Below are 24,428 nucleotides of genomic sequence, written 5' to 3' on the forward strand. Positions count from 1 at the left end.
TCATTAACTAAAATACCTGTTGTGGAACAACATGAAAATTGCATGCCTGACTTGGTTATATTTCATTGCAACACAATGAAATAATTTTACTTACTACGCGTTAGAGCCCGCATCAAACAGTGACACGCGCGCATACAATTCAAATGCCACGCTCTGCAGTCTAGTGACATTCTTTCATTCACTTAGTCTTTCATCCAGCTGATCAATAAATATTTACTGGGCATGTGTTCTCTGCAGACACTGTTCTAAGTGCTAGAGATCTAGCAAGGCTCAAAACTGTACAGTCTTTACTCTCATATACGTCAGTTGTTGATAAGAACCAAGAAGGAAAATGAAGGAAGGAGATACAGAGCGGTGGGCCAGCAGAAAAAGTGAGACTGTAGACAGCATGGCTAGCAGAGATCTCTCTAATAAGGTAACATTTGATAAGATATCTGAAGGAAACGGAAGAGCGAGCTATGCGGCTATCTGGGAAAAGAGTATCTCAGGGAGAAGGAATGGAATATATGAAGGACTTAAAGTGAGAACAGACTGGAGAGTTTAAGGAACAAAAAAGACATGCCAGTGCAAAAAGAGGGAGAGTACTAGGGCCTGAGGTCAGAGAGGTAGCCAGAGACCAGATGATATAGTTTCATAAACCACAGAAAGGACTATGCATTTCTTCCAAACAGATGGGAAAGACAACAGAAGTAGCTGAGTGGTAAGATTTCACTTTCAGTTTTAAAGAATCACCCTCACTGAAATAGTGGGATCAGGGCAGATTCAGGGAACACTGGTTGAAGGCTGCTACAGTAATCCTAGCAGCCTAGGACTGTGACCTAGACCAGGCTGGTATTGGTGGCAATGGTGATTGAATTGGGCATACATTCTGAAGGTTGAGTCACCAAGATTTACTGATAGTTTTGGCGTGAAGTGTGAGCAAGGAAAAATTAAGTGTGACTTTCTAGAAGTTTTTGATGTGAGCAACTGGATGAATGGAGTTGCCATTATGGAGACGGGGAAGACCGCTGAGAAGAGAAAGTTGGTAAATGGACATCAGTTTGCACAGGTTAAGGCTGAGAGGCCTATCAGACATCTAGATGTCAAGTAAACACTTGGATATATAAATCTAGAGTTCAGAGGATAGAGCAGGAGATTTAAAATTCAGGAGCCAGAAGTTTAATGGGTCATACAAAATTAACTAGTGAGTGGATGGGCACAGAAAAGAAAAGAGGTCCACGGACTGAGCCAAGGAGTATTCCAAAATTTAGATATCAGGAAAATGAGTAGGATCTGGCAAAAGAACCACCACAAGAAAGGTGATAAATTAAGAGACTATTGTTTAAATTACCGAATCTAGTGTCAGCAATCTAGTGTCAGTACCTCAGTGATACTACCTACAGCAAGTGAGAGACACAGAAACACACACACACACGCGCGCACGCACACACACACACACACACAGGGAGAAAGAAAGAAAAACTTACTACAAACAGTTTTATAGTGGAGGTATGTTCAAAGGAAGAAGGAAATAGGCAATTAACTCTCTAGCAAAATCAGGGCAGAGTTCACAGAAAGTATAACGTTTGAGAAGGGTCATGAAAGCTGAGTAGCAACTAAAGGGCAAAGGAGAATAGCTGGGCTTTTGTATCTTGTGTTCTCGCACTTCGTACTGAAATCGCCTTTCAACCAATTGTTCTGAGACCACAAATTCCTTTATAGGCTTCCCGAGGAAAGAAAGGACAATATTCCACGAGGAACTAAGAAGCAAGTAATCAGGAAGTTTTCTAACTCCCCACTACCTTCACACTACCAAGGTATATGCTAGGATATCTGGTAAACCCCTTTCTGCTTCTCTTGCCTTCACATGTATCAAAGACACAGAAACCTACATCACAGTCTACTGCTCCACCCAGATCCTGCCAGTTACTTAGGAAATGTCAACAGCCATGAGGATAATCTATTTGACAATTTAGCCTCATGACTCCTTGAATCTTCTTCATCTCCAGTGACATATAACTCCCTCAAAGTTCAGCAACTGTTCCTCTGGCCACATCCTGAACTTGCCTTTGCTTAAAATTTTTCTACCTTTGAAATTTTAAGTTTCAATAGTATACTTCCCTCTCTCTTAACATAACCTTCTAGATCAGCAATGTTGAATAGAAATATAATGTGAGCCATTTTAATATAATTTAAGATTTTCTAGTAGTCACATTTAAAAGCAAAAAGTATCTGGGGCACCTGGGTGGCTCAGTTGGCTGAGCGTCCGACTTCGGCTCAGGTCATGATCTCACAGTTTGTGAGTTCGAGCCCCGCGTCAGGCTCTGTGCTGACAGCTCAGAGCCTGGAGCCTGCTTCAGATTCTGTGTCTCCCTCTCTCTCTCTCTCTGCCCTTCCCCCACTCATTCCATGTCTCTGTCTCGCAAAAATAAACATTAAAAATTTTTTTTTAAAAATTTAAAAGCAAAAAGTATCACTCATGTTGAAAGTTTTATATTTTATTCAACCCAATACATCAATCCCAACCCAATCATATATATTAGCAATGAGATGCTACTTCAAATTCCAGTGTGTACTTTACGGCCTATCACATTTCAGACATTAAATTGTCTACAATCTAGGTGAAATATAATTTTGTCAAAAAAAGAGTTGTGTTTGGGGCGCCTGGGTGGCGCAGTCGGTTAAGCGTCCGACTTCAGCCAGGTCACGATCTCGCCGTCCGTGAGTTCGAGCCCCGCGTTGGGCTCTGGGCTGATGGCTCGGAGCCTGGAGCCTGTTTCCGATTCTGTGTCTCCCTCTCTCTCTGCCCCTCCCCCGTTCATGCTCTGTCTCTCTCTGTCCCAAAAATAAATAAACGTTGGGGAAAAAAAAAAAAAAGAGTTGTGTTTAATGAAAAGGTATTTTACACTGTGTGTAATAAAGAAATAGGTCCTGCCCCAAGTAAAGATCTGGCCTTGTCCCTTGGCTTCCGAGAGGTCATCTCTGAGCCCCTAGAATGTTATGTGAGTGACAGGAGCATCTGTGTTTACCTAGGGGGCTTGGTTCATGCCAATCTTACAACATGACTTAACACGGAAGTGGTCATATTCATCTAGTCTTAGGGTAGAGGCTGACCACACTAGGAAGACCAACAATGTAATGGAGGGTGTGAGTTTTGGGTCACGCAATAACAGGCGACCTGGAGCAGAGATGAAGCATATGGGCAATCAATCGATCAATCATGCCTACGAAACTCTGAACACAGAGGCTCAGGTCAGCTTCCTTACAGGCAGTCCTCAGTGCATACTGTTGCACAACAATGTCAGGACACTGACACTACACATCCTGATTCTACAGGGAGAAGAAAATAAAAGTTCTGTGTTTGGGACTGCTCATGTAGTACCGGACTCTGTGCTTCTTCCCTTAGCTGATTTTAATTTGTATCCTTTCCCTGTAATAGACCGCAACTGTGACTATAATGGCTTTCAGTGAATTCCATCAGTCTTTATAGCAAATAATCAAAGGTAAGGGTGGTTTTGGGAAATTTCCAAACTTGCAGTTGGTGTCAGAAGTGAGGGTGGTCTTGGAGACTGTGCTCTAACTTTGTAATTAGCTAACTCTCTCAGCTGGCCTAAAACTCTTGGCACACTGCCTTAGTTTTTTAGTTTTACCTGTACAGTAAGTCAGATTCAAAATTCAGTTCGTCAGTAGTACTACCTACATTTCAAACGCACAAAAGCAACATGTGGCCAGTGGTTACTGCATCAAGCAATGCAATTTCAGACTGTGAGCCCTCTGATCCTCTTATGCCTAACACACTTCCTTCTCCATTTCATCTAAACCTCTAGCCATTTTTCAGTTCCTACTATTTAAGATCATTCATCCTGATGTCAGGTGCCTTCATCCCCCTTTCACCCCACACCCAATGACCCAGACATTAATTACTTTATTGTCAGTGGCCTCAACTCTTCTCTGCCAAATGTCTCTCTTCTTCTGCACATGTTCTATAAACCACCAATACTGGATCGATCCAAATGTCTTTCTTACCCCCCTTACCCACAGGCTGTTGAGTACTGCTGAGGATAAAAATCACTCAATCCTGTATAATGGAACAACAAATGCATGGCTTCCCATTGCCAGGGCCTGTCATCAACTCCTAGCTGTCCTTGATCACACCCTTCTGTCACTCCTAGGAGCAGCTCATTTCACCTCCTCCACAGGCATCCAGGTTCCTATCCTTTCACCCTTAACCATCAGGTGCTGATCTGGCCTCCTACTTGAGGCAGAAAATTAGACAGAAGGTGGGAGGTATACCTTACTTCACATTCTTCTACCTACAAAACCACCTACAGCCACATATGCCCTTTACCTTCTTCCACCGTCTCTGAGCAGGGCCAATCCCTGTGTTCACAGCTCAAGCTCCTCCTATTACTCATGGACCTAATTGTGCAGGTTATCTTTTCCACAGTGATTATACTCAAACTCACCCTGCTCACTACTGTCTCCTTAACTCCACCCTAAGATCAAGTCTTGTATTTAAACAAAACAAAACTCCCCCTTCCACTTTGTCGAGTACGGAGAGGATCTGAGATTTCACCAGAATTTAACAAGTTAATATGCCACAGCTGCATGAATGCTGGCAGAAGACAGGAGACCCTCTAGGTCAGAGACAAAGAGCAGCATAAGCATCAACATATTTGCTTCAGTTATCCCAATCCTAACTCCCACAGAGTGATGGATGGAGACCAGGGGACATCTATACATTCAGCTGGGTGCATTCAAGACAGGAACCTGTAACATTACAATTCTTCAATGATAACATCTGCCAGTGAGAGCTTACTATGTACCAGGTGATAGTCTAAGAATTTTATTTATTTATTTATTTATTTATTTATTTATTTATTTATTTATTTTTAAGAGGGAGAGACAGAACACAAGCAGGGGAAGAGCAGAAAGAGAGGGAGACACAGAATCCAAAGCAGGCTGCAGGCTCTGAGCTGCCTGCACAGAGCCCAATGTGGGGCTCGAACTCACAAGTCATGAGATCATGATGTGAGCCGAAGTCAGACACTTAACTAACTAAGCCACCCAGGTCCCTGTAAGAATCTTTTTATTTTTTAAAATACTTCTTAGAAATTGAAATACAATTAGTAAGACATAAAATTAACTATTTTAAAAAGTGTACAATTTGGAGGCACCTGGATGGCTCAGTCAAGTGTCTGACTCTTGGTTTTGGCTCAGGTCATGATCTCACAGTTTGTGAGTTTGAGCCCCACATTGGCTCTGCACTTAGAGTGCAGACCCTGCTTTGGATTCTCTCTCTCTCTCTCTCTCTCTCTCTCTCTCTCTGCCCCCCTCTCAAAACATACAAACAAACAAACAAACAAGCAAACAAAGCATACACTTCGGTGGTTTCAATATATTCACTATGTTGGGCAATCATCACTACTATCTAATTCTAGAATATTTCCATTAGCCCAAACAGAAACCCTCTACCAACAAGCTACTTCTCCACACCCCTGTTAGTCCTACTTCTCCACACCCCTGTTCCATGGTAACCATGAATCTACTTTCTGTCTCTACAGATGTGCCTTTTCTGGACATTTCATATAAATGGACTCACACAACATGTGGTCTTTAGTGTCTGGATTCTTTAACAGAACAATGTCTTCTAGGTTTATCCATGCTGTAGCTTGTATCAGTACTTGATCCTTTTTACCACAGAAGGATATTCCATTGTATGGGTATACCACTTTTATTTATCCATTCATCAGTTGATGGAAATGTGACTTACTTCAACTTTGTAGCTATTATAAATAACGCTGCCATGCAGGGGCACCTGGGTGGCTCAGTCAGTTGAGTGTCCGACTTTGGCTCAAATCATGATCTTGTGGTTTGTGAGTTCGAGCCCTGAGTCAGGCTCTGTGCTGACAGCTCAGAGCCTGGAGCCTGCTTCAGATTCTGTGTCTCCTTCTCTCTCTGCCTCTCCCCCACTTGTGCTCTGACTCTCTGTCTCTCAAAAATAACGGGGCGCCTGGGTGGCGCAGTCGGTTAAGCGTCCGACTTCAGCCAGGTCACGATCTCGCGGTCCATGAGTTCGAGCCCCGCGTCGGGCTCTGGGCTGATGGCTCAGAGCCTGGAGCCTGTTTCCGATTCTGTGTCTCCCTCTCTCTCTGCCCCTCCCCTGTTCATGCTCTGTCTCTCTCTGTCCCCAAAATAAATAAACGTTGAAAAAAAAATAAAAAATAAATAAAAAATAAATAAATGTAAAAAAATTTTTAATTAAAAAAAATAATGCTGTATGCACATGCTGTACAAGTCTTTGCACAGATGAGGCACTTTAAAAACACACAATCCTAGGGCGCCTGGGTGGCTCAGTCGGTTAAGTATCCGACCCAAGGTTTCGGCTCAGGTCATGATCTCGTGATTCCTAAGTTCAAGCCCTGCATCAGGGTCTGTGCTGACAGCATAGAACCTGCTTGGGATTCTTTCTCTGTCCTTCCCCCACTCACATGGTCTCCTTCTCTCTCAGATTAAATAAACTTTAAAACACACACACACACACACACACACAATCCTTACAACAACCTCTAAGATAAGTGGTACCATCAGCAGCAGCATCCTTATTTTCATCTTAAAGAGGAAGACGCTAAGGCAGTGGGGTTTAAAAACTTGCCCAAGCTCACAAAGGCTTTAAATGGAAGAATTAGGATTTGAATCACAGCAGTCTGACTCTATCCATGTTCTTACCCACTAACCATGCTGCTCTGTTTAACTCTACTTCTAATCCGTTTTCTCTATCCCCAACGCCACTACTTATCAGATAATCCGCAGCTCTCATCAATTTCATTGCCAATAGCCTAAGTGCTCTCCCAGACACTAATCTCATCGCCCTCAAATACACCCTTATTTTGGCACCAATGTACCCTTTCTAAAACATAAGCTGGACTGAGTCTTGACCCTTGCTTAAAGTCCTTCCGTGGCTATCATCTAAGAGTGGACAAAATTATAGTGGCCAAAGATTCATTTATTTAAAAATATTATGTTGAAATCCAATAAGCATATTAGGTTTAAAAGGGTAGATACTATGCTTTTGTTGAACAGGAAGGAAAAATGGGAGGTGGCTGAACGTACTTGGAGGAAAGCATGACCTGTAAACTGTGCCTTACATACCTACCATCTCAGAGAAGGCATCTTAGACATTTCCAAAGAACCTTTAGAACTTCTGGAATAATTCAAAAACCACCAGCATATCACTTAATCCTCTAAAAAAACTAGTTCTAATTCCCTAAGTATACCAAGTCGTTTCATGCCTTCAAGTCTTTACTATATTACTTGTCCAGAAAGCTGATTTCCACTCAGCAAACTTCTCATACTTGAAAACTCTGTTCAACCATCACTTCTTCCATAGACTTTTCTAACCCTCTCCTTATGCCAACCATTGCAAACACTGCTATCTTTATCACATTCCTATGGTTGGTGTCCCTCGTGCAATATGATACTCAAAATGGAAGATAATATTTTAGATACAGCATGACTGCCACAAAGGGGAAAGGCACTACAACTCTTTCAGCAAATGTGAAACTGAGTTGGAATCAAACAGCCAACTACTGTCCCAAACAGTTTGGTGTCATAATCTGCTAATAACATCAGGATAAAGTTCCCAGCTAATAATCTTTACACCTAGAGCAGAAACTTCCAAGCACCATGATTCATCACCTCAAGCAACCTTGCAAAAACTCTGGATCAAACCAACCAACTATGTTCTTCAATCCTATACCTAAGCTGCCAACTACTGCTAACAAACAACCCATTTAAAAAGCCACAAGTGGAGTCCCAACAAAATTAAGATCCCCAACAATTGCTAACCTATCAATGCTGCCTATGAGTCCTTCGGCTTGTCCCCTTATCATCTACTTCTTTCATTTCCTTTAGATGCTATTCTGTGATCTCATCTCAGCATACAAACTCTTTTCCTACTTTCCAAACACTAGTATTAGGAAGTCAGACTCTAAACTTTAGTCCCCCAAACATCAATCTCAAACAAATACTTCTACAAACTCACCAGCTTTCAACTCCTCCTTGAGGAATGCTTCATGAAATCTCACTCTCTCCCTTATATCTACATTCCCTCTGGCTCTACTGGTTCTTTCCCCTCAAATTAACTATAGATGTAAACCAAATAAATAATAAAAAGACAACACATATTCAACCAATGGCCCTTTTAGTCACCAATGCTCTCTCTTTACTTCCCATCATAGTCAACTCCCTCAAGAGTCATTTATACCACTGTCCTTCAAAGTTAGGGTGCTGATATTATCTTAGTGGTTGCTCTAGGGATTATAACTATGCATCTACTTCCAACTAATACTGACTTGATTCTGGTAAAATATAGCAACTTTATTCCAAGATGGCTCCATTTCCTCAACCTTCCTTTAGGTACTTGTATTACATCCATATATCTTCAAAATCCAGAAATAAAGTGTTATAAATACTTCTTTAAGCCCTTTCTGTCTTTTAAAGAATTAGGAGAAGAAACGGGGAAAGAATATATTTATGTAATCTTTTATTTCCTATATATTCATCTTTTCTGATTTTCTTTAGTTCCTCCTATGGATATAAGTTGCCATTTGGTGTCATTCCTTTCAACTTGAGCACTTCCTTAGGATGCCTTGTACAGCAGGTCTCTCAGGCCCTGGTTACTTGGGAATGTGTTTATTTTGCCTACATTCTGAAGGACAGTTTTGCTAGATATAGCATTTATGGTTCATAGGTTTTGGGGTTTTTTTATTTCAGCCTTTTAAATATGTCAATCCATTGCCTTTAGCCTCTTTTTTTTTTTCTGGTAAGAACTCAGCTGTAAATCATGTTGCTTCCCTGTATGTGATGGGTCATTTTTCTCTTGCTGCTTTCAAGATTCTCTGTCTTTCAGCAAATTGACAAAATGTGTCTAGACGTGGATGCCTTTTGGGTTTAACCCACCTGAGATTCACTGAGCTTCTTAAAACTGTAAATTCAGGGGCGCCTGGGTGGCGCAGTCGGTTAAGCGTCCGACTTCAGCCAGGTCACAATCTCGCGGTCTGGGAGTTCAAGCCCCGCTTCAGACTCTGGGCTGATGGCTCAGAGCCTGGAGCCTGTTTCCGATTCTGTGTCTCCCTCTCTCTCTGCCCCTCCCCCGTTCATGCTCTGTCTCTCTCTGTCCCAAAAATAAAAAATAAACTTTGAAAAAAAAAATGTAAAAAAAACTGTAAATTCATGTTTTATTATACGTTTTGGAAGTTCTTGGTCATCACTTCTTCAAGTATTTTTTCCTGTCCCTTTTTCTTTCTCATCTCCTTCCGGAATTCCCATTACAAATATGTTCGTATACTTAATCTTGTCCCACCAGTCTCCAAGGCTCTGATTATTTTTCTTCAATGATTTTTCTCTCTGTTCTTCAGACTAGATTTTTTTTCTATTGGTATTTCAAGTTTGCTGGTTCTTCTCCCACTTTAAATCCGCTGCAAAAAACATCTAGTGCATTTTCATTTCAGTTACTACACTTTCAACTCTAGGATTTTCATATTGTTCGTTTTTATAGTTTCTGTTTCCTTACTGAGATTTCCTATTTGTTGAGCCATTGTCATCATATTTTCCATTTAGACATGGTTTAATTGTCTGAAAAAATTTATAATAATTAAGTTTTTGCTAAAAATAACATCTAGACCTACTCGGAGAAATTTTCTACTGGCTACTTTTCTTCCTGAATACAGATCACATGTTTGAGGTTTTTTTCTTTAACATCTACAGTGGGTTTTTTTTTTTTTAATGTTTATTTATTTTTGAGAGAGAGAGACAGAGTGTGACCACGGGAGGGGCAAAGAGAGAGTGGGACAAAGAATCTGAAGCAGGCTCCAGGCTCTGAGCTGTCAGCACAGAGCCCGATGCAGGGTTCGAATCCATGAACTCTAAGGCTGTGACCTGAGCTGAAGTCGGATGCTTAACAGACTAAGCCACCCAGGTCAACAACTACAGTGTTTTCTAATAAAACTGTGTATTATAGTTAATACGTTTAGCCAATTCTGGATTATGATTTTTCCTCTTGAGGATTGTTGTTTTTGTTGCTGCTTTTGTTTTACTCATTTTTATTTTTTTAGTAACCTTGTTGGAAGTAATTTGAGAATCTGTCTCCCTGTGGTATGTAGCCATTGATTCCTCCTGCTAAATTAAAAAAAAAAAAAATCTTATGTTTATTTTTTAAATGTTTATTTCTTTATTTTGAGAGAAAAAGGGAGTGAGAGAATCCCAAGTAGGTTCTGCACTGTCAGCATGGAGCCCGACATGGGGCCCTATCTCACAAACCATGAACTCATGACCTGAGCCGAAATCAAGAGTTGCACACTTAACCAACCGAGACACCCAGGCACCCTCCCTCCCTTATTTCTATTCTTTAGCATGGCTTCCTTGACGTCATCCCTATGTCTACACTGATTAGTGATCAAACCACCTTCCACCACAAACCTACTGGTGAGTTCAGCAGTGCATTTCAAAGTTCAGAAAGCTTCAACGTCAGCCTCAGCTTTTACTCTTTGCTGGGCTTTCTCAGGACTTCCCAGAAGATGCCAGTCCCCCAGTAAGCCAGATGTGAATGAAGAATTTATCTTATCCCGTTGTGGCTCTCTCATTAACAAGATCTCCCAACTTAATTTCTGGTTAGTTGACCATTCTGTGGCCTGCCCCCAGAAAGATCACAACTGCTAGCTAGCAAGTCCCAAACTTACTGTTTTTACAGACAACACGACTGGGAATGAGTGGGTTTTGATTTTTTGTTTTTGTCTTCTTTTCCAAATCAAATCAGAACAAAGCTGCTCGTTTTAAGGCCAGCTCAGCTGGGGAGGGAAGAGAAAGGATATAGGGGCTCAGGCAACAAAGCCAAAGACCCCCACGATTCTCATCACAAATTCAAAAGATTTTCATGAATTAAAGCTTCTCAATGTAATGTTTGCCACTGATTCATTTTCAGAGCCCTAACAATTTTTTTTAACTTTTTTTTAGTGTTTATTTATTTTTGAGAGAGAGACAGAGTGTGAGTGGGGGAGGAGCAGAGAGAGAGGGAGACACAGAATCCGAAGCAGGCTTCAGGCTGTGAGCTGTCAGCACAGAGCCCGACGTGGGGATCAAACTCACGAACCCGCGAGATCACGACCTGAGGCGAAGTCGGACGCTTACCGACTGAGCCACCCAGGAGCCCCGAGCCTTAACAATTATTTTTGACAATCCTGCCACTTTTGTATTTGTTCCTTAGATGGAATATTTGCCAACGTCTTCACTCTGTTATTGCCTGAAGTCCTGTGATTTCTATTTATCTCATCATTTTCAATGTCTAATCTGTATATACTTTAGGTTACAGTTAATGTATTATATGACATTTATGTCTACATACATATATTTGAATAAGTTACAGTACACAATTTAAATGGTGTTATTAATAGGTTACATGATCAACTTTAGAAAACATTCTTAAAAACACTTTCCCCTTCCTCACTATGCACTCACACTGCAGCCCATAACATTTTGATTTCTATTCTTACTTCACTAGTGCAACAGCTCTCTTTAAGAGCACGGAGGGGAAACCAAAGCAAAAGTGAATTATTGGGACCTCATCAAAATACAAACCTTCTGCACAGCAAAGGAAACAATCAGCAAAACAAAAAGGCAACTGACGAAATGGGAGAAGACTTTGCAAACGACATATCAGATAAAGGGTTAGTATCCAAAGTCTAGAGAGAACTTATCAAACTCAACACCCAAAAGAGAATAATCCAGTGAAGAAATAATCCAGGGAAGAAATGGGCAAAAGACATGAATAGACACTTCTCCAAAGAAGACATCCAGATGGCCAACCGACACAGGAAAAAAATGCTCCACATCACTCATCATCAGGGAAATACAAATCAAACCCACACTGAGATACCACCTCACACCTGCCAGAACGACTAACATCAACAACTCAGGCAACAACACATGTTTGCAAGGATACAGAGAAAGAGGAGCTCTTTTGCACTGCTGTTGGGAATGCAAGCTGGTGCAGCCTCTCTGGAAAACAGCATGGAGGTTCCTCAAAAAATTAAAAATAGAACTACCCTACGAACCAGCAATTGCACTAGTAGGTATTTATCCAAGGGATACAGGGATGCTGTTTCGAAGGGGGACATGCACCCCCATGTTTCTAGCAGCACTATCGACAATAGCCAAAGTATGGAAAGACCCCAAATGTCCATCAACAGATGAATGGATAAAAAAGATATGGTATATATATACACAACAGAGTATTACTCAACAATCAAGAATGAAATCTTGCTATTTGCAAGTACCTGCATGGAACTAGAGGGTGTTATGCAAAGCAAAATTAGTTGGAGAAAGACAAATATATGACTTCATTCATATGAGGACTTTAAAATACAAACCAAATGAACATAAGGGAAGGGAAGCAAAAATAACATAAAAACAGGAAGGGGGACAAAACATAAGAGACTCTTAAATATAGAGAACAAACAGGGTTGCTGGAGGGGTTGTGGGAGGGGAGATGGGCTAAATGGGTAAGGGGCATTAAGGAATCTACTCCTGAAATCATTTTTGCACCATATGCTAACTAACTTGGATATAAATTAAAAATAAATAAAATATTAATTAAAAAAAAAAGAGAGCACTGAGAACATGTCTATCACAAAGCCAGAGGCTATCTCTCAGTCCTTATCATAATTTACCTTTTACACCATTCAATAATGCTCCTTTTTGAAATTCCTATTCCCCTTGTCTTTTATAATGCCTCAATCTTATTTCATCAACAGCAATTTTTTCATGTACTTCATGGCCTTACCTTCAACTTAAATACTGATGGTACTAACTAAGGGTCTTATCCTTAAACCTATTTTTTTTTAACGTTTAAATGTGAGAGAGAGAGAGAGAGAGAGAGGGGGGGAGGGAGAGAGTGCGCGCGCGCATGTGCACCCACGAGCAAGCAGGGGAGGGGCAGAGAGAGAGGGAGACACAGAATCGGAAGCAGGCTCCAGGCTCTAAGCTGTCAGCACAGGGTGCGACATGGGACTCAAACTCACGAGCTGTGAGATCATGACATGACCCGAGCCGAAGTCAGATACTTAACCAACTGAGCCACCCAGGCGCCCCTTAAACCTATTCTTTTCTGCATGATGCCACATCAGTGGACAACTACTATCTCTCTGGTAACGAAACGATATCCTAGGCTCCATCTTATCCCTGATTTCCGGACTGTGGTATCCAATGACTTGATGCACAACTTCCACCGACTGGTGCCTCAAACTCCATGTCTGAAGTAGCACAGTTCATCCAATCTATTTTTCATTCTTGTATCCTCTTACTAAATGACACTACCATTCACACACTAGCACAGTAAGAAATCTAAACATCTCAATACACTCTCACTCATTTTCTCCTTTAACAACGTCATTTTCAAAAGATTTAGTAAACCCCTGATATGTTTAATTAATGTAAAATTTAGAATACTGGCCACTTTTTTTTATACTAACAATGATAAAACAAATGCCTTAAAAGAGCAGATGGAGTTGTTATTATGTAAGGAAGGAGAGGAGAGACTGCTACTTTATAAATACTAGCTCTGTAAATGAGCCACTGCCCGAGCCTAAATCTCAGTAATAATACTCATCAAAAAAAAAAAAAAAGAAATCTGTCTCACCCTCTCTTTCAATGGGGATTTAATAACAAGAGAGTAAAAAAATACTTCATATTTATTGCTGCTATGTCCATAACCCAAATTTTCAAAACAGAAATTTGGTTTGTATTTGTAATAAAAGATTCTTCCCAGAATACTTAATTGAAGTCTTTTTATATGGAAGAACAGATTCTTCAGCCTGGTAAATGGGGAAAAACATGTACTCTGGAGTCAGATAGTCCTTGGGTTAAATCTCAGCTGTATTACCGGTTAGTTACACCTTAGGCAAATTATTTAGCCTCCTTGAATCTCAGTTTCTTTGTGAAGTGATGATAAAAATACCTGCATTTCAAGATTAAAATAAAAGACATGAAGTCACTATCTTACTTCAATCCCTCATCATTCTCAGACATTAATGTATACCTTCCTAACTGGCATTGGCATGTTCCATCCCAATTCTTCCTCACATGGCAATAATTCAAGGTAAAGTTCAACTGTTTTACACTCTTGGTCCATTCACTCATTTACTCATTCATTCAATAAACAATGACTGATCATTTCCCTCAGTAAATATTTGAGTCCATCAGTATGAACTAGAGAGCAACAAGAGACTGGGGATAGATACAAGGGTGAGCAAAAACAGACAGGACCCCTGATTTTCTGGAGTTCGGTGTCTGGCAGAGAGAGAAAAACCATTAAATAATTACAAAAATAAATGTAAAACCACAAGTGATAGAAGTACTACTAAGAAAGGATACAGTGCAATGAGAACGTGCGATAGGGAAACTGGCCAAGTCGGAAATGTCATTCAAAGCCCTTCATTATTTATTGAGCCTTTCCTATCTTACCAGCCCCATTTCCGGGCATTTTCTCAGATACGGCCTATATTTAAACCATACTCAACAACTTAAAGAATATGAAATATGCCATGCTTTCTCTCATCTTGAAATCTTCTGAACGGGCTACAGCATTTCTGAAACACCTTATTCCCCTTACTTGGTTCCAGCAAGAATCAGAAGGGGCAGTTCTCGCATTACTTCTTTAATACCTTCATCACACATGATGCTAATATTAATCACCAACTACACCTGGTAATTGATTTTCTCCTTTATAGATGACTGGTATTTTATGAGGAGATATTGTGAAATTATGCCCAAATCCGGTCTTCAGTATGAGTTTCCCAGCGTGCTGAAACAAATTACCACAGGTAGATAACACAGAAGAATTATAATTTATTCACTCACAGTTTTGGAAGCAAGAAGTCCAAACCTGAGGTATCACCAGGGCTTCACTCCATCTAGAGGCTTTAGGGGAGAATCTTTTCTATGCCTCTTCTAGCTTCGGGTGGCTGTCAGCTTTTCTCGACTTGTGGCTGCATAGTTCTGATCTACTTGGGTCTTTTTCAAGACTGCTTTGACTATTCTGGGTCCCTTATAATTCCACACAAATTTTATCATCTGCTTGTCAATCTCTACAAAAATGTCAGCTCCGATTCTGATGGCGATTGTACTTAACCTACATATCAGTCTGAGCACTGCTGCCACCTTAACGATGTTAAAAATCCATGAACGTGGGATGTTTTTCCAATCATTAAGATCTTCTTAAGTTTCCTTCAACACTGTTTTGTACTTTTTAGACTATAATATTTGCATCTCTTTTGTTAAATTTATTCCTAAGTACTTCATTCTTATTGATGCTACTGTAAACTGAATGGTTTTATTTCTTTCATTTTCAGATCACTCATTGTAAGAATACAGAAATAGGATTGATATATTGCTCTTATATCCTGCAACTGTGCTGAACTTTCATATAGTTCTTATAGTTTTTCAGTGGATTTTTTTAGGACCTTCTATATACAAGATCATGTCATCAGTGAGTAGAATTAGCTTTACTTCTTCCTTTCCAATCTAGATGCCTTTTATAGGTCTTTCTTATCTAATTGCTGTGACTACAATCTCCAGTACAATGTTTAAACAGAAGTGGAGAGAGATGAAATCTTTGTGTTATTCTTGATTGCCGGGGGAAAATATCTAGTTGTTCACCATTAAGTATAATGTTAGCTATGGGTTTTGTAGAGCTCTTAACAGATTAGGAAAGTTCCCTTGGCGGGGGGGGGGGGGGGGGGGGGGGGGGGGGGGGGCGGCTGGGTGGCTCAGTTGGTTGAACATCTGAATCTTGATCTTAGCTTTGGTTATGATCTCACAGTTCATGGGACTGAGCCCCACACCAGGCTCTGTGCTGGTAGCGCGGAGCCTGCTTGGGATTCTCTCTCTCCCTCTCTCTCTCTCCCTGCCCCTTCCCTGCTCATACATGTGCTCTCTCTCAAAATAAATAAACATGAAAAAATAACATGAAAAAATAAAAAGTTAGTTCCTTTCTATTTCTAATTTGTTGAAGACAGTGTTTTTATCATGAAAAGATGTTGGAGGGGCGCCTGGGTGGCGCAGTCGGTTAAGCGTCCGACTTCAGCCAGGTCACGATCTCGCGGTCTGTGAGTTCGAGCCCCGCGTCGGGCTCTGGGCTGATGGCTCAGAGCCTGGAGCCTGTTTCCGATTCTGTGTCTCCCTCTCTCTCTGCCCCTCCCCCGTTCATGCTCTGTCTCTCTCTGTCCCAAAAATAAATAAACATTGAAAAAAAAAAAATTTAAAAAAAAAAAAAAAAAAAAAAAAAGAAAAGATGTTGGATTCTGTCAAGTGCTTTTTCTGCATCGTATATGATTGTGCCATGTTTGTTTTTCCTTTCTTGATAGGATGCATTAATGGATTTTTTATGGTTAACCAACCTTGCATTCCTGGGATAAGTTCCACTTGGTCATAGTGTGTAATTCCTTTTATATGTTAACTATTTTGTTGAGGATTTTTGCATCCATAGTCATAAGAGATATTGCCCGGTAGTCTTCTTGTGATGTCTTTGTCTGGTATTGGTATCAGGGTAATACAGACTGACCTCACAGAATGTGTTGGGAAGTGTCCACTCCTACTTTTTCTTTTTAGGAGAGTTTGTAAAGAATTGCTACTAATTCTTCTTTAAATGCCTGGTAGAATTCACCAGTGATGCCATCTGGTCCTGGACTTTTCTTTACATGTAGTTTTTTGATTACTGCCTCAATCTCTTTACTTGATGTATCTATTCATATTGTCTATTTTTTCTTGAATCAGTTTCAGTAGTTTGGGGCTTTCTAGGAATTTTCCCTATTTAATTAATTTCTGCTGTAATATTTATTGTCTCCTTCCTTCAGCTTGGTTTAGGCTTGGTATGTTCTTCCTTTTGCAATATCTTAAGGTAGAAGACTAAGTTACTGATTTAAGATCTTTGCTATTACAGGCATTTTACAGCTATAAGCATCCTCTAAGCACTGCTTTAGCTGCATCCCATAGGTTTTACTATTTTGTATCTTCATTTTCATTCATCTCCACAGTATTTTTTTCTGAATTCGCTTTTGATTTCATTGACTCCGTTTACTTCAAATTATATGAATTTTCACATATTTGTGAGATCCACAAATGTTTTCCCACTCTTCATTTCTAGTTTCATTCCACTGTGGTTGGAAAACACACACTGTATTATTGCTAACTCTTTAAATTCACTCAGGTTTGTTTTATGGCTAAGTATATGATCAATCCTTGAGAACGTTGTGTGTTCACCTGTGAAGAATGCGTTCTGTTGTTGTTAGGTGGCCTGTTCTAAAGATGTGCTAGCTCTAGCTAACAGAGTATTGAAACCTCCAACTACCATCATTGTCTATTTCTCTCGTCATTTCTGTCGGATTTTGTTCCCTGTATTTTGGTAGCCTTATTGGACATATGATGTTTACAACTCATTATGTTTTCCTCACGTGTTGATCCTTCTATTAGTATAGAATGTTCCTCTTTACCTCTAGTAAGCAAAGATAAAGTCTTTTTTGTTTTAAAGTCTAATTTGTCTGTATCAACATAACCAGCATTCTTGTTGTTGCTGTTTGTATAATATGTCTTTTTCCATCCTTTTACTTTCACTCTATTTGTATTTTTTAATCTAAAGTATGTCTCCTGTAAATAGCACGCAGTTGGATCATGTGGGTTTTTTTTTTAAGTTTATTTATTTATTTCGAGAGAGACAGAGACAGCGTGAGTGAGGGAGGGGCAGAATGAGGGAAAGCCAGCGCAGGCTCCTCATTGCCAGCACAGAGCCCAACACGGGACTCAAACTCATGAAATTGAGATCATGACCAGAGTTGAAACCAAGAGTCAAATGCTTAACCAATTAAGCCACCCAGGTGCCTCAGATCATATGTTTTTAACTCTCTTTATTTATTTATTAACAATCACTGCTTCTCCATTGGATTATTCAATCCATTTACTCTTAATGTAATTACCAATGCATAGTTGACCTTGAAAAACATGGGTTTGAACTGCATAGATGTACTTATAGGTGAATTTTTTTTTTTTTTTAATTTTTTTCAACGTTTATTTATTTTTGGGAGAGAGAGAGACAGAGCATGAATGGGGGAGGGGCAGAGAGAGAGGGAGACACAGAATCGGAAACAGGCTCCAGGCTCTGAGCCATCAGCCCAGAGCCTGATGCGGGGCTCGAACTCACGGACCGCGAGATCGTGACCTGGCTGAAGTCGGACGCTTAACCGACTGCGCCACCCAGGCGCCCCTGAATTTTTTTTTTAATGAATACAATACAGTACTGTAAATGTATTTTTTCTTACAATTTTAGTAAAATTTTCTTTAGCTGACTTTATTGTAATAATATAGTAATACAGTATATGATACATACAATCATACAAAATATGTATTCAACTGTTTAGGTTATCAGTAAAGTCAACAGTAGGCTATTAGTAGTTAAGTTTTCAGAAATCAAAAGTTAAACGTGTATTTTCGACTGCATGTGGGGGTGGGGAAGGGGGTCCACAGTCCCTCACCCTCAAGGGTCAACCCTAGTCAGATCTATGCCTGCCGTTTTATTTTTTATTTTCTTTGTATTTCATGTAATTTTTGTTGTTCTATTCCTCCATTACTGCCTTCTTTTGCATTTAATGAATATTTTCTTTTTTTAATTTTAACGTTTTTTAATTTTTTTTTAACGTTTATTTTTGAGAGACAGAGAGAGACAGAGTATGAGCAGGGGAGGGGGAGAGAGAGAGAGAGAGAGAGAGAGAGAGAGAGAGAGAGAGAGAGAATCTGAAGCAGGCTCCAGGATCTGCGCTGTCAGCCAAGAGCCCCATGCGGGGCTCAAACTCACCACCTGCAAGATCATGATCTAAGTTGAAGTCAAAAGCTAAGCCGACTGAGCCACCCAGGCACCCCATTTGGTGAATATTTTCTAATGAAGTATTTCAATTTCTTTAACAATTTTTTTATAATTTAAAAAACATTTTTTTAGTGAATGCTCTAGTGCTTACCCTATATATTTTATCTTATCCAAATGGCTTCTAGCTTATATTATCTTAATTTTGCAGTGACTATATGGAACTATTACTTCTTTATGGCTCTATTCCTTTTACTCCCTTTTGTAATAATTGTTCAATAAACATGACATCAATTAATGGTACAGATCCAACAATACATTGTTATAATGTTTCTTTACCGTCTGTAGTGAGTTCCTTAGCCCAGTGTAGTTTTTATCACACACCTCCTTTGGGCTATTACTGGCAAATATATTACATATATATTGCATTATAGGGAATGCATTTTTTTATATACATTATTTCATAAAACTGCTTTTTAAATATGTTAAGAGAAGAAAGGAGAAAAGTATGCATCTCCTGTCTTTTACAATTACATAATTACCTTTACTGGTGCTTTTTATTTTTTTATGTAGACTCAAACTACCATATGCGGTTACCTGCTTCTACCCTGAAGAACTTCCTTTAGTATTTCTTGTAAAGTGGAGCCCTCAGTTTTTGATTATCTGGGAATTCTCCCAGTTTTTTACTTTTGGGGGGGGGGGGGAGAGAGAGAGACAGAGAGAACACATGCACACAAATTGGGGAGGGGGGAGAGAAACCTGAAGCAGGCTCTGTACTGACAGCACAGAGCCTGACACAGGCGGGGGGTTCAAACCTATGAACCCTAAGATTATGACCTGAGCCCAAGCCGGATGTTCAACCAATTGAGCCACCCAGGCGCCCCATCTCCCAGGTTTTGATTATCGGGGAATGTATTTATTTTGCCTTCGTTTTTGAAAGACACCTCTACTGGGTGTCTGTAAGATTATGGTTCATAGTTTGTTTGTGTTTTTTTTCCTTTGAGCACTTTGAAAATGTTATCCTATTGCCTTCTGGCCTGCATTGTTTGCGCTAAAAAGTCATTGCTAACCTAATGGGGTTCCCTATAAGTGACATGTCATTTATCTCTCATTGCTTTCAGTATTTCCTCCTTGTCTTTGACTTTCACTATTCTTTCACTATGTAACTGTTTCAAGATCTCTGTGTTTAATACTACTTGGATTTTGGGGCACCTGGGTGGCTCAGTCGGTTACACAGCCGACTTGGGCTCAGGCCATGATCTCGCAGTTCATGAGTTCGAGCCCCGCGTTGGACTCTGTGCTGACAGCTCAGAGCCTGGAGCCTGCTTCTGATTCTGTGTCTCCCGATCTCTCTGCCCCTCCCCCCTTGTGCTCTCTCTCAAAAATAAATAAAAATATTTTTAAAAATACTACTTGGATTTTGTTTAGCTTTCTGCATATTTAGGTTATTATTTTTCTATAATTTGTGAAGTTCACAGCCATCATTTCCTCTCATATTTTTTCTTTTCCTTTCTCTCTCACCTTCTGGTACTCCCATTAGGCTTATGTAGTTGCACTTCATAGTGCCCACGTTTCTCTTAAGTCCTGTTCCTCGTTTTTCTCCCTCTTCTTGAAATTACATACTCTCCATCAATCTATCTACACTACACGTTTGCTTCGTCTTCTGCCAGTTCAAATCTACAGTTAAGCCTCTCAAATAAATTCTTTCTTTCAGTCATTTTACCTTCCTATTCCATGATTTCCATTTGGTTCATTTTTTAAAAAATGATTTCTATTTCTTTATTGAAACTCTAATTTGATGTGACATTGTCACCATATCTTCCTTTACCACTTCAATCGTGAGTTCCTTTATTTCTGTGAACATGTCTATAACGGCTACCTTAAAGAAACTGTCTGGTGTCTCCGACAGTTTCTTGGCTTGCTTTTTTTCCAGTGCATGGGTCATACTTTCCTGTTTCTTTGCATGGTTCATATTTTTTTGTTGTTGGAAACTACACATTTCAGATAATATATCATAGCACCTCTGGGTACTGGTACGCTTCTCCCCTTCCAGCACATGTTACTGTTATCTGCTTGTTTATTTGTTTCGTGACTAATGGACTGTGTCAGTGAAGTTTATTCTCCCATAGTGTTCAGCTTCTGTTGTTGTTCCACAGGGAAGCACAGATTTGGTATATCCACAGTTACCCTCAGCTCACGGGATCACCATGGTTGGGGGGGTGCTCTCTTCCTGTCTTTCCTTAACCACACCCAGCTGCGAAACTCCAATAATTGCTGGCTGGTTGCTCTATTGTTTTCAACAATGCCCTGGGGAATAAATTGGTCTTTAAACAATCAAATTCTGATTCCTTTGAAGGAATAGTTTCTGAGATCAGTGTCTGACTTTTGTTCTGACCTCTGGAAGGCTCGTTCGACGTTTTATTCCCTGGATCTCCTATGGGGTAGCTTGTACCTTGAATCTCCTCTCAAATGCCTTTACCACAACCTCCACTGTTCTTATGAATGCTTTTAGCCTTGAACTTCCTCATACTCTGCTGCAAATGAAGTCAGTTCCTTTGTGAACAAATTAGGAGCTATGCCTTAAGGTCCGTGCCTCTCTTTAGGCAAATCTCTGAGCCAGGGGTCTGAAGTCAGCTGTGGGGGACAAAGGCAAAGTTCCCTCCGAGTGGCACTCCCACTATAGGAGCAGAGAGCTCATTGGAAGGAGAGGGGCACAGTCTGGGGTCCTCTCAGTTTTCCTGTCGTGGGATGGAACTACCAACTTACAATCTGAGGCAAGAACAGTCTGGGCTCCAATATTCTCAGTGTGCTGCGACCAAATTCTACAACTAGAGGCTAAGCAGAAGAAGGGAGTCCCTGCTCCTAAACTACCTTCACCCAAGACTTAGCGGTAACAGGCAGCTGGGGACTGGAAGAGAATGCTGATGTCCTGTTCCTCCAGGAGCCATTAGTCTAGGTCAGAGTTGGAGGGTCCTGTAGTCTGAACTGGAATCTCCCCCTCACTGAGTTGACAAGGAGGGAGCAGTAATGGTTTAAAAACCACAGCCTCATTTCTTACCAAATTTTCATAGATGCTCTTGAATAAATGTCTTCATTTGCTGTTCACACTTAGAACCATGGTTTTGGGGGTTTTCAGCACTTTTCACGTTTCACTGGGAAGCGGGTCAGCGGAGATCCTCATCCTGTCATGACAGATGTCAACTGCCCAGTTGTTCTTTAACATGGAAGTGAAGGAAGCAAAGTGCTAGGGATCTATTTGTGTGATATCGTTTAATCTTCACAACTGTGAGGCAGATATCAAAGACCTCACTTTTACAGACCATGAAACTGAGTCCCAGAAGCATTTGATAACTTGCTCCAATCAAAACAGCAAATAGGGGGCAAGTAGCTGACTCAAAACCAGGTCGAACAGCCTCCAAAGTTCATGTTCTTGATCATGCCCATCTTTTCATCTTTTATAAGCCTTTCCATCCTTTTAAAAACCTGAGTTCATGCAATAGTCATATCCCTGTGCAGTCACAATGATTTATTTAGGTAATACATCATTTTCTTTCTCATCTAGGTCTTTTATAATAATACCAAGAGAAGTACTATTCTGTTTGTTCATGCCTTAAGCTACATTTCCACAAAGAATCTCTAACCAGGGCATTATTATCTTTTCTGTACTTTTAAAAACTGTTTTTCTGAAGAGCAAGGTAGATCTGATATGCAATGGATTGGAGTCTTTGATTATTATAAATATTAAGATGACAAGGCCTCTTTTCTCCCAAGACTACTATTGTACACAAGCACATACACAAAGTCAATTAAAAATATTATTAGGAAATGAAAATACACCCTTGAAAAAACACTCTGAAGACTTTTAGGCCCAAATTGTAAGATTTCAAGGAAAGCTTTTAACACACACAGACGCAAAATCCATACAGTCACAAATGACCAGTCACTAATAAAAAGATTCTACTTTAGGGGCCCCTGGGTGGCTCAGTCATTGAAGCATCGGGCTCTGTGCTGACAGTTCAGAGCCTGGAGCTGCTTCAGATTCTTTGTCTCCCTCTCTCTCTGCCCCTCCCCCACTTGCGTGCGTGCTCTCTCTCGCTCTCGAAAATAAACATTAAAAAAAAAAAAAAAAGATTCTACTTTCAAAGTTATCTCATACTTTTAAATACACTTAAAAACTTAAAAAAAAAAATTGGACCACAATGTAAACTAAAACATAATCCAAAAAATAAATAATCTACATGAACCTAAAGAAGAAACATTTCTCTGTAGTTACTTACCAAACAAACAAATTAAAAATAACAAGACATGTGAATCTAAATGTGAAAAGTTTAGCCTTTACCTCTACTTGGCTCCATTTATCACTGTTACCAAAAAAAAAAAAAAAAAAAAAAAAGATTTTTTTTTTTTTTGGCCCGTTTTTACCACCTCAAAAAGTCTGATTTCCTGGTAACAAATCCCACTGTTTAATTCTGATGTTGTGCTAAGTGTTTAAGAAAAAAAAAAGAAAAAAAAAAAAGTTACTGCAGACAGAACCTCCCAAACTATACGAATCATCAAGGGAACACGCAGTAAGGAATACAGTTACATGTTATATGTAAACAAAATTTAAAGAAAGCATTAGAATGAGACTGTTGGCTCCAAGGGGCGCCTTCACACAAAACAGGGGCCCATCCACTGCGGGGGTTCTGCCACACACGGTGACCCCAGGCAGATGTAGCAATAGCAAAGACCCTCGGCTGCAGGCACCTGCTGTATGTTCAGTAGGGAGGTTTGTTTTTGCAGATCTTTAATCCCAACTGTTACCACCTGATGGAAATAAACAGAACACCTCTGCTGCGGAAACAAAGAGGGTGAAGGGACTTAAACAGGTAAACCAAAATAAATGAAAATTCTTGATTGAAAAGGACAGCATCAAGTGACAGCCACTCAAGTGACAAAGGCGTTGAATGGCTCTTTTAGGTTTGCAATAGTGTGCTCAATAGCTTTTTAAAGAATGCAACAGAGGTACTTACCAAATATTTCCCCTCCACTAGCATATTCTGTCACCAGATAAATCATCCGTTCTGTCTCCATAACCTGGTACAAAGGCAGGAAAGCGACAGATAGTGACACAAATGACAGGCTGATATCATGGGAAGAGAAACTAAGGAGTCCTCTTTTGTCTGAAATATTAGTAACCATTACTGCTTACAGGAAACTTAAAACACTGGAGGGGAGACACACATAAATGCTATAAAGAAGAAAGGGGGGAAATAGGGATCCCTTCACGTTCTTAAACGTAGGAAGGATTTACTACTTGAGACGGACGTTTTGTTGTTTCGTGAGGCCTCTGCAATCTCGTAAGCTCCACAAAACCGAGAAGCAAAGAAGCTGCCAAAAACCAGAAAATTCATTCGACACTGATCACTTCCAAGTTCAAAAATGTTCCCCCCAAGACCCAGTCAAAACAAAAAAAGCCTAGGGAAAATGGTGGGAATCACTTAAGAACTGCATAGAAATCACATATGGATATGTTTTTTTAAGGGACAGGACAACTTTCCTCCCT

At 40.1% G+C, this 24,428-nt stretch overlaps 1 protein-coding gene and 1 long non-coding RNA gene across 11 annotated transcripts in view; one reads left to right on the top strand and one right to left on the bottom strand.

Annotated features, from left to right (window-relative positions):
- SIK3 (SIK family kinase 3) overlaps positions 1-24,428 on the bottom strand; it is a 250,678-nt gene that overhangs the window by 95,062 nt on the left and 131,188 nt on the right. For all 10 annotated transcript variants that reach the window (XM_045482918.1, XM_045482917.1, XM_045482916.1 and 7 more), the window contains exon 3: positions 23,896-23,959. In XM_045482918.1, the coding sequence (XP_045338874.1) occupies positions 23,896-23,959 (64 nt within the window). The remainder of the gene's footprint in view (positions 1-23,895; positions 23,960-24,428) is intronic.
- Positions 1,535-4,849, top strand: LOC123600710. The gene is made up of 3 exons (XR_006713768.1): positions 1,535-1,545; positions 3,248-3,250; positions 4,634-4,849. It is a non-coding gene; the product is annotated as an uncharacterized LOC123600710 (long non-coding RNA).

Source organism: Leopardus geoffroyi, chromosome D1, assembly GCF_018350155.1.
Source record: "Leopardus geoffroyi isolate Oge1 chromosome D1, O.geoffroyi_Oge1_pat1.0, whole genome shotgun sequence".
NCBI lineage: Eukaryota > Metazoa > Chordata > Mammalia > Carnivora > Felidae > Leopardus > Leopardus geoffroyi.